We start from the raw sequence: 10,817 nt of genomic DNA on the forward strand, positions 1-10,817 counted from the left end.
GGATCAACAACAGGACTCTAGCCCCTGGAAAAAGACAAACAGTAGTAAGAAATGATCCCAGCCTAGCAAAGTGAGGATAATAGAACAGAGATGCAAACAGGAAACAAGACAGGCTTCCAATTACTAGGACCAAAATAAAAGATTAGTACTCAGTGTCAAGACTAAAGCCAAAGCCCAATTATCATTACAAAGTAATAGATTAGCATTAAGGGTGGCCTTGCTGAGTTCTAGAATGACAGTTCAAGAATTTCTAGTTGTCCTGCTAATGTCAGGATTAATGCTAAAATGAAAGGTGCCTTCAGTGATATGGTAAGAAGACTGTACAGAGTATAAGACAGGGCCTGACATGTTTTTCTCATGCGATTATTCCTTTTGTTTTTAAGGGTTAATCCCCTTGTGTGATGTTGATCACTGCATTGAATTTTAATCAGTGGTTCAACACTGAAAATGAGGAGCACATTCTGAATACCATGGAAAAAGATTAATGGGACCTTCACATAAGAGAGTTATTTATTATCAGCTGATTAAAAAAAATAAAAAGTCAAATAGCCAGGTGTTGCTGTGAGTGCTGTTAAGTGCCATCAAGTTGGCTCTGACTCATAGCGACCCTATATATAACAACAAAATGTTGCCTTGTCCTGCGCCATCCTCACAATAATAGGTATGTTTGAACCCATTGTTGCAGCCACTGTGTCAATCCATTGAGAATCTTCCTCTTTTTTAGCTGACCTTCTACTTTACCAAGCATAATGTCCTTCTCCAGGGACTGGTCCTTCCTGATATGTCCAAAGTAAGCGAGAGAAAGCCTCACTATCCCTGCTTCTAAGGAACATTCTGGCTGTACTTCCTCTAAGACTGCTTTGTTCTGTCTTCTGGCAGTCCATGGTATATTCAATATTCTTCACCAACACCACAATTTAAATGTGTCAGTTCTTCTTCGGTCTTCCTTTTTCGTTGTCCAGCTTTTGCATGCATATGAGGCTATTGAAAATACCCTGGCTTGGTTCAGGCAAATCTTAGTCAAGGTGACATCTTTGCTTTTAAGATTTTAAAGCGGTCTTTTGCAGCAGATTAGCCCAATGCAATACATCATTTGATTTCTTGACTGCTTCTTCCATGGGCGTTGAATGTGGATCCAATCAACAATGAAATGAAAAATGAAATCCTTGACAACTTTAATGTTTTTTCTGTTTATTATGATGTTGATTATTGGTCCAGTTGTTAGGATTTTTGTTTTCTTTATGATAAGATGTAATCCATACTGAAGGCGGTAGTCTTTTATCTTCATCAGTAATGCATTACATGCTATGAAATCATTAACATTATAAATATATTTTGTAATTTTCATAGTATGTTATGTGTTTACATTTGAAAAATATTACAAATATATTTGAGACATTTATTCTGTAATTTTCCCATGGCTATTTGGATCCTGGGTTGGGAATAGGTGGTCTTTAATTGTATAAAATCTAACATAAGAAAAAATACATGCAAAAAAAGTATTTTCAATTAGGTACCCAACTCATTAGTCTTTAATGGTTTTTCACCCTTATTTATTCTAGCCTTGACTTTCCTCCTAAGACTTACATATTTTGTGATCTCATTCAGTCTCATGGCTTTAAATAACATCTTTATGCTGACAACTCACAAATTTATATCTCCATTCTCAACTTTTTTTTTTCTTCCACACTTGTATATCCAATTTGATATCCAATCTCATAGGCATTTAAAGGTAACATAAATGTAACCTTTCCCAAACTGAACTTTTGTTTTCTTTTCTCCCAAGCTAGCAACACCTGCAGCCTCCCCTATTATGTAACTGCAATTCTATGCTAATTATTCATATGCTTTCTCTTAGCTCAGAGCCAAGCCAACCCTTCTATGTGCTGCTCTGCGATGCTGAGGTTCCGACACTGCAAATGACATTTCTTGGGTTCATTTGTCAGCTGGCTTTAGGGTTTGCCTAAACCTGCTGGGTCATATCCTTTCCTCAGAGAGGAAGAAATATCAAAAATATATATTACTTTAAGATTGCAATGCTCTGCCATTATATTTAGCCTAATTGCATGTTTGTGTTATGCATTACATTATGTTCCCCCAAAACATGTGTTGTAAATCCTAATCTATATGCCTGTGGTTATAATCCCATTTGGGGATGGGTTGTCTGTAATATGTTAATATGATGCAGAATTAGTGTAAAGTATATCTTGAGTCAATCTCTTTTGAAATATGAAAGACATCAAACAAGCCAGCAGAGCAGAGATGGGGGAAAACTGATGCCAAGCCACATGGAGATCTCCAAGGAACCAGAAAACAAGTTGAAGAGACAAGGACCTTGTCCCAGAGCCAACAGACAGAGAAAGCCTTCCCCTAGAGCTGGAGCCCTGAATTTGGCCTTCTAGCATCCTAAACTGTGAGAAAATAAATTTCAGTTTGTTAAAACCCCCCAAACAGAAAAATCAAACCTGTTGCTTTCGAGTTGATTCCAATTCATAGTGCCCCTACAGGACAGAGTAGAAATGCCCTATAGGGTTTCCAAGGAATGGCTGGTGGATTTGAATTGCAGGACCTTTTGGTTAGCAGCCAAGCTCTTAACCACTGAGCCACCAGGGATTCTAAAGCCGCCTACTTGTGCTATTTATGTTATAGCAGCACTAGATATCTAAGACAGAATTTGTTAATGAGAGTGGGGTGCTGCTCTAACATATTCCTAAAATGTGCAAGTGGTTTTGGAATTGGGTAATGAGTATAGGCTGGAAGAGTTTCAAGATGCCTAATAGCAAAAGCCTAGGTTGCCTTGAAGAAACTGTTGGTAGAATTCTGGATGTCAAATGGAATTCTGTTGAGGGCTTATAAGGAATTGAGGCAAGCTATAGAGACAGTCTCTGTGGTCTTAGAGAATACATATGGCACCAGCAACAGAATGTTGCTAGAAATGTAAACATTAATGTGCTTCTGGTGAGGCTTTTAAAGAAAAGAATGAGCATATATTAGAGAATGGAGGAAGGGTGATGCTTTTTATGCAGTGGCAAAGAACATGCCTGAATTATGTTCAAATGTTTGGTGGAAGGTAGAACTTGTAAGTAATGAACTTGGATAGCTGGCTGATGAGATTTTTAAGCAAGATCTTAAAGTGGCCCTGTAGTTTCTCCTTGCTGCTTGTAGTAAAATGTGAGAGGAAAAAGATGGACTTAAAAATGAACGGTGCAAAATAAAAACAGAACATAAAGATTTGGAAAGTTCTATTGTACAAACTAAGGACACATATCCTAGAATGTTCACCAAGAATGTGGCTACACAGTATTTTGTTGAAGAAATTAAGCCTGTGACTGATGGATCTAACCCAGCTACCAAAGCAGAAAACCTATCAGCTTAGACTGAAGGGGACACAGAAAGAACAAAAGGAAAGAATGCTGTCTGCCTCTTGGAATTCTACAGGGAGGAGAGAGGCCAAAGGAGCTACATCTGTTGTCCTCCAGGAAAAGAAAAGCACTATCCCTGGAGCAGTTTGGAGATCAGCAAAACTGTTGGAAGGAGCATGGGAACTAGGACCTTATTGGTTTCAAAGGATGGGGCCACGGTCTCCTGGATCTCAAAGAGCAGGGACACAGCCTCTTAGGTTTCAAAGAGTCAGATCTTTGCCAACTCAGTTCTGGAGTGTGGAACTGTCATTAAGGTGTGCCAGGGGAATGCAGCCACTGCCCAAAGCCCAGAGGGTGGGGCTGTCATGCCCAGGGGCATATGGAAGTGGGGTCACCACTCAGACGAACTGGGAGAAGGAGGTCACTCACCCAAAGCCAAGGAAGCAGAGCTGCCATTCCAGTGGGCGTGGAAGGCAAAGCTGAAGCTCAGGGCTCAAAGGCGTTCACCCAGAATCCAGATGGTGTAGCCATTACCCAGAGTCTGGAGGGCCTGGGCATTGCCCAGATGGCCTCAGAGGAGAGAGGATTATTTTCAAGCCTTGAGAGCTAATATAATTTGTTCTGCTGGGTTTTGGACTTGCTTAGCACCTGTTATCCCTTCTTTCCCTCCAATTTCTCCCATTTAGAATGGAAATGTCTACCTTGTGCCTATACCATCTTTGTACTTTGGAAACAACTTGTATTATAGATCTCAAAGTTTTAGACATGAAGAGGAATTTTCTCCCGGGATGGAATATGGCTAAAGTCGCACCCATATTTGATTTAGATGATTCAGAAGATGAGATTTTGGACTTACAGTTGATTTAAGATTTTTGGGATGGTGTGATGGGGTGAATATGTTTTGCATGTGGCAAGGACATGAATTTTGGGGCGCCAAAGGGTGAAATACTATGGATTGGATTATTTCCCCACCCCCCCCAATATCTGTGTTGTAAATCCTAACCTAAATGCCTGTGGTTATAATCCCATTTGGGAATGGGTTGTCTGTAATGTGTTAGTGAAGCAGGGTTAGTGTAGGGTGTATCTTGAGTCAATCTTCTTTGAGATATAAAAGGGATCAAACAAGCTAGCAGAGATGGGAGAACACTGATGCTCAGCCACAAACAGATCTCTAAGGAACCAGAAAACAAGCTGAAGAGACAAGAACCTTCCCACCAGAGCCAACAGAGACAGAAAGCCTTCCCCTAGAGCCAGTGCCCTGAATTTGGGCTTCGAGCCTCCTAAACTGTGAGAAAATAAATTTCTGTTTGTTAAAGCCACCGCTGCGGAATTTCTTTTATAGCAGCACTAGATAAATAAATGAGACAGTTTTTAAACTGAACAGCAACAATGACTGTAATTTAATGTTCTAATATTTTAGTATAAGACATTGTCACCTATAAATTATTCAACCACAAGATTGAATATGGAAGAAAATAGAATTTATTGATGATTTTTTCTGCATTAATACAAAAGTTAAGTCTAACAAGTAACTGAAGAGAAGCATGTTTTTTGATGAGATGGCAACATAAGGCAATAATAACAGGTGTCATTTACAGTGATCCTACTTTGTATCAAGCATTTCATCTTTTCTTATTTAATTCAGATGTCAACCTTATGGTATGGTGAAAAAGAATAACTATGGCTCAGAGGACTGGTTATATAGCTACTAAGAGGTACAGTCTAGATTTGAAACCAGATCTAACCAGTTTCAGATCTCACTTTTTTTACACTATCTATTTATTTTGGTGATTTAAGACACTATGTTTGCTTTTAAAGTTATAAAATATGACTATAAACATGACAGATAATTATTGAAGAATATTATATATAATTATTGAAGAAGATTAAGCAACTTGCTTGATTGAGGTTTATACTAACTAGTACAGTTGTATTCCTATGGTTTACACCAGCAATTACCTTCCAAAATGGGTTCCCAGATTATAATCTATGGAAGCAAATATTTCCAACAGTGTTTACAAACTATAAGTTACATCCTGTTAGTGCATCATGATATCTATTTAGTGGGCATTTGTAAAATGAATAGACTAGAAAAACCTAGAATAGAAAATAGAGAAGAATATTCATGCAGTAAGGAAAACTGTTATTTTGTGGTACTATATGCTCATGAAAGTAGCAGTCAACAAATCAAACAATTGTATTGTGTTGGGCAAATTTGCCACAAAAAAACCTCTTTAAAGTGTTAAAAAGCAAAGAATCCACTTTGAGGACTAAGGTGTGCCTGACCCAAGCCATGACCTTTTCAATCGCCTCACGTGCATGTGAAAGCTGGACAGTGAATAAGGAAGACCAAAGAAGAATTTATACCTTTAAACTATAATGTTGACGAAGAATATTGACTATATGATGGACTGCTAGAAGAATGAACAAATCTGTTTTGGAAGAAGTACAGCCAGAATGCGCCTTAGAAACGAGGATGGCGAGATTTCGTCTCACGTACTTTGGGTATGTTATCAGGAAGGATCAGACCCTGAAGAAGGACATCATGCTTGGTAAAGTAGAGGGGTCAGCAAAAGAGAGGAAAACCCTTAACTAGATGGACTGACAAGTGGCTGCAACAGTGGGCTCAAACATAGCAAAGATTGTGAGGATGGCGCAGGACTGGGAGGTGTCTCGTTTTGCTATTCACAGGTTGCCAAGAGTCACAACCAACTCTATGGCACCTAACAACAATAACAACATATATATGGAATTATATATGTATGTGTGAGAACTGGGCAATGATGTCAAATATAATTCTTATTGCTGGATCATATTTAAAAATGTTTAAAAACCAATTTCTATAGATGTGTTAAACTATAGGTATATTAACAGGTCAAAAATTAATGCCTACATATAGCTTTTTGATAAAAATATCAAGGAAGTGAAAGTTATCATTAAGTTCTACTTAGGAAAAAACTGGGAATTTTTCAGGGGGAGAAAGAAGAGATAAAATTTTGGTAGATTAACCTGTTGTCAATTCCAACTCATAGAGACACTAAAGGACAGAGTAGAACCTCCTTATAGAGTTTCCAAGGAGCAGCTGGTGTATTCGAACTGCTGACCTTTGGGTTAGTAGCTGAACTCTTAACCACTGTGCCACCAGGGTTCCGTTTGATACATTAGGTAAAACAAATAAGGAAAATTGCAATGACCTCTGTGAAATTTTAGGTAACAGCGTAATCACAATGATTTAAAGTTAGCAAAACAAGTCTTACAGAACAGGAGATAATTTATCACATTTTGATAAAAATTATAGGTAGTTGCCATGACACCCAAGATTTGTATCTCAAAACAAGGTTAATAAAATGTGTTTTAATGAATTCACTTCACACTTATCTTAGTACAAGACACCTGTATCTTAATATAAGATATATCGTGGTACATAACACATATCTTACAAAGTAAACAGCTCTGACCTTTGCTAGCTATCTTGACCAAGTAATTTAACCTCTCTGTTAAATGCAGACAATAAAAGTATCTACCTCAAAGGAGTCTTGTGAGCATTGATTAATTCATAAATAGTGTTATGACTAGTGCCCAGTATGTTGCTAATGTTATGCTAGTTTATTTATCAAGCACTTTATGCTCTTTATTTTCTCTACAACCCAATAATTTGCAAAGAGAAGGCATTCAATAACTAAATATTTGTTGAATTAAATTGAACTGATGACACAGTTCGGGTGGATTAAATATTTTTCTTCATATAGCAATGGAGTGGATTTGGCAAGTTTCCCAAGTTTACACAGATAATTCTAACAGAGTAGGTCTCTAATCTAGTTCTGATTCTTAAGCCAGGGTGTTCCTATGAGGCAATTGCAATTGACCATTGAGTTGATCTTAAAACCTACTCTGTTTCTCTTTGAATTAGGTTTCATGAACTGGTATATACATGTATTTTTTTTCTTTCTTTTTTTCTATTTTTTTAAGATCACAGACATCTCTGAGAGGTAGTAATGCAGCATAATGCCAAAAATGGATATCTGATTAGAAAGGTGGGCTGAACTGGTATGATATTAGCACATCCATCCAATCCTTCCAGAGCATTTTTTCCTTTAGATAAGTACAAGTTCCATATCTTAGTATTATGTATTGAACTGTGTCCCCTCTAAATATGTGTTGGAGTCCTGACCCCCAGTATCTGTGGATATAATCCCTTTTAGGAATAGGGTTTTCTTTGAAATGTTAATGAGGCCATATCAGTTTAGTGTGTGTCCTAAATCCAGTCACATGTGAGTAATAAAAAGAGCAGCATAGACACAGAAGTAAGCAAGCACAAATGGAGAAAAGATAGATGCCATGTGGAGGTTGCCAAAGAAATGCCCAGAAGAAAGAGAAACTGAGGCAAGGATTTTCCCCCAGGGTGGACAGAGAGAGCCTTCCCATAGAGCTGGTGCCCTGAATTTGGAATTCTAGACGCTTTAACTGTGCAAAACCAAACTTCTGTTTGTTAGAGCCACCCTCTTACAGTATTTCTCTTACAGCATCACTAAGAAACTAAGGTACTTAAGGGGAAAAAATGCTGTATATGCTTTATGTAAGAATGATGAGTTAATGTATTTAAAGTACTTACTAATTCTACAAAGCACTCTATTCCTCACAGAACATTATGAATATATACTCTTAACACTCACATTTTATATATAAATAAACTGAGTTTCAGAGAGGTTAGTAACTGTCAAATTTTATCAGTTATTAGGATATAAGTCAGTATTTGAACCACAGTTTGACCCGAGTATGTGTGTTTTACCAAAAAACTCTCCTTAATATAATTCAGAGAAGGTAACACGCAATCAGAGTAAAATGTCAATTTTTCCTGTTAGGTGTTTTCTATTGTTATAAAAGCACATCTGAAACAAAGAGAAACGAGAGAGACAGCAGGAGAGGAAAACTTGCTAATTTTTCAGCTGCTCTTACATGCATTCGGTGCTATAATTTTGCTTGAAGTGTATAAAACAAACTAACTCGTTGCCGTTGAGTCAATTCCAATTCATTGTGACTCTATAGGACACAGTAGAACTGCCCCACAGGGCTTCCAAGGAGCAGCTGGTGGATTTGAACTGCTGACCTTTTGGTTAGCAGCTGAGCTCTTAACCACTATGACACTAGGGCTAGACAAATGCATATTTAGATGTGTTACTCATCTTAGAATCAAATACAAAGACAATCTAACCTTTTGAAATACCTGTAATATGAATCCTTTTTTAGTGAAGAGCACATTAAACTATTTATAGTAAAGAATAGCTCTGTGACTTATAGCAATAGAGAAAGACTGAAACAAAAGTCATCTATGTATGTAAACAGGATATACTTGGATGATATGTTAAGCAGAAAAGATATCCAGTAAAAAGCAATTATCCAAGTCTCCATTTAAGAAAAAAAAAAAAAAAAACTGTTTTAGTCATCTAGTGCTGCTGAAACAGAAATACCACAAGTGGATGGCTTTAACAAAGATAAATTTATTTTCTCACAATCTAGTAGGCTAGAAGTCCAAACTCAGGGCATCAGCTCCAGGGGAAGGCTTTCTCTCTCTGTCAGTTCTAGAAGAAGGTCTTTCTCATCAATCTTCCCCTGGTCTAGGAGCTTCTCTGCACAGGAACCCTGGGTCCAAAGAATGTGCTCTGCTCCCAGCACTGCTTTCTTGGTGGTGTGAGGTCCCGACTCTCTGCTTGCTTCCCTTTCCTTTTATCTCTTGTAAGATAAAAGGGGATGCAGGCCACAGTCCAGGGAAACTCTCTTTACATTGGATCAGGGATGTGACCTTAGTAAGCGTGCTACAATCCTACCCTAATCCTCTTAACATAAAATTACAATCACAAAACGGAAGAAGACCCCACAATGCTGGGAATCATGGCCTAACCAAGTTGACACATATTTTGGGGGACACAATTCAATTCATGACAACAACCTTTATAATTTTAATGTGCTTTCATTAATATGTTAGTAACTAGGACAAGAATTATATTATTATTTTTATTTATTTTCTCCAAATTTCTTCTATAAATATACCTAGGAAAATACTGCAGAAATCACTTTACTTATTAATTTTCTGTAGTGCACTTTCCTCCTGATCTCTTTACCTTCATTGTTTTGATTATGCTTTTCTACCACAGATGGTTTTCTCCCTTACCTTGTTTGTATTCACTGCTGTGATGACCCACACACATTGTGCATTGCTGTCATACTGGAATGGGAAGTTGGGAGATGTAAAAGTACCACTTGGTCCTTGAAGATTAGAGCCACAAGTCTTCACTGAAAGAGAAATTGCATTTTAAAAGATGGGCATATGCCATATGCAAAACTATGGCAATAAAATACCTTTCAAATAGACTTTAAATTTAAAATGGCACAATTATAACCACACTGAAATACTGTATATATTATGTAATTCTAATGCCACTTATCAAAATTAAGAGTGTTTTATTCACAACCTATGATTTACAAGCTCAATATTTTCACCATTAATTGAAAACTAGTTATGAAAAAGTGAGGCATGATAAATTGTCCTCTGACTGTAAATAGGTTAGTTTAATTAGAAAGAGGTATATTCATCCAATATTCTGTTAAGAAAAATCTACAAAGATGAAGACTGGGATTGATTATGCAATCTAAACAGTATTTTCATTTCTATTTATTAAGTACCCTAGGATTCAAAATAGCAAATAGTTGAGACATTTAATATCAAACTACTCTTTCTGTTTTCTTAACCGTGAATTTGACCACTTGGAATTATAAAAAGTGCTGCATTGGAATTATTTTAATAAATTCCCCAAAAGGTTAAAAGTTGTAATGCCCTCTCAGTTTTCTTCTTTTTTCTACTTAACCAAAGAGCTAGTGACCATTATCCTTCATCAGTTTCTCAGCTTCCTTCTTGACTACCACAAACTTTCTTGATCTCATTACTTTTGGTTTGTACTTGTTTGTCCCATTCCATTAAAATCCTATCCATGCTGGTGTTTTCTAATTCATCAGTAATAGTCCATTTTATTTTCTAATGTTATGCAATCAAATACACATTTTCATATGTATTTAAGTCTTCATGTAGTTACTATCATCACCACTTTGAAGATCAATTTCTGGATGTCCCAAAAGTTTGCTTCACTTGCCTAAATAGCATAGTCGAGATTCAAACTCAGGTTTTCTGACTACAAATCTTGTCCTTTTGTCACTAAAAATTTGAAAGTATGTCTAATATGTTAAACATAGCTTTTTTTTTCCCACTAGTTTCTTCCGTTCAGCTTACATTTTAGCATAAATCTATTCCACACTATCACTCTTTCAACTTGTTTATGCCTAGTTATGGTTTAATGGTTACATTTAGTTTTTTCTTGTTTGTCTCTGAGTCTAAACTTTTTTAAATTTTTTTTTATATTTTATTGTACTTCAGGTGAAGGCTTACAGAACAAATAGTTTCTC

At 36.8% G+C, this 10,817-nt stretch overlaps 1 protein-coding gene across 2 annotated transcripts in view; it reads right to left on the bottom strand.

Annotated features, from left to right (window-relative positions):
* The window catches only part of CSMD3 (CUB and Sushi multiple domains 3), a 1,379,111-nt gene that overhangs the window by 653,378 nt on the left and 714,916 nt on the right, over positions 1 to 10,817 (bottom strand). For both annotated transcript variants that reach the window (XM_004372959.1, XM_004372958.1), the window contains one exon: positions 9,532 to 9,653. In XM_004372959.1, coding sequence (XP_004373016.1) covers positions 9,532 to 9,653 — 122 coding nt within the window. The remainder of the gene's footprint in view (positions 1 to 9,531; positions 9,654 to 10,817) is intronic.

The sequence above is a fragment of the Trichechus manatus genome, unplaced genomic scaffold (genome assembly GCF_000243295.1).
Source record: "Trichechus manatus latirostris isolate Lorelei unplaced genomic scaffold, TriManLat1.0 scaffold00022, whole genome shotgun sequence".
NCBI lineage: Eukaryota > Metazoa > Chordata > Mammalia > Sirenia > Trichechidae > Trichechus > Trichechus manatus.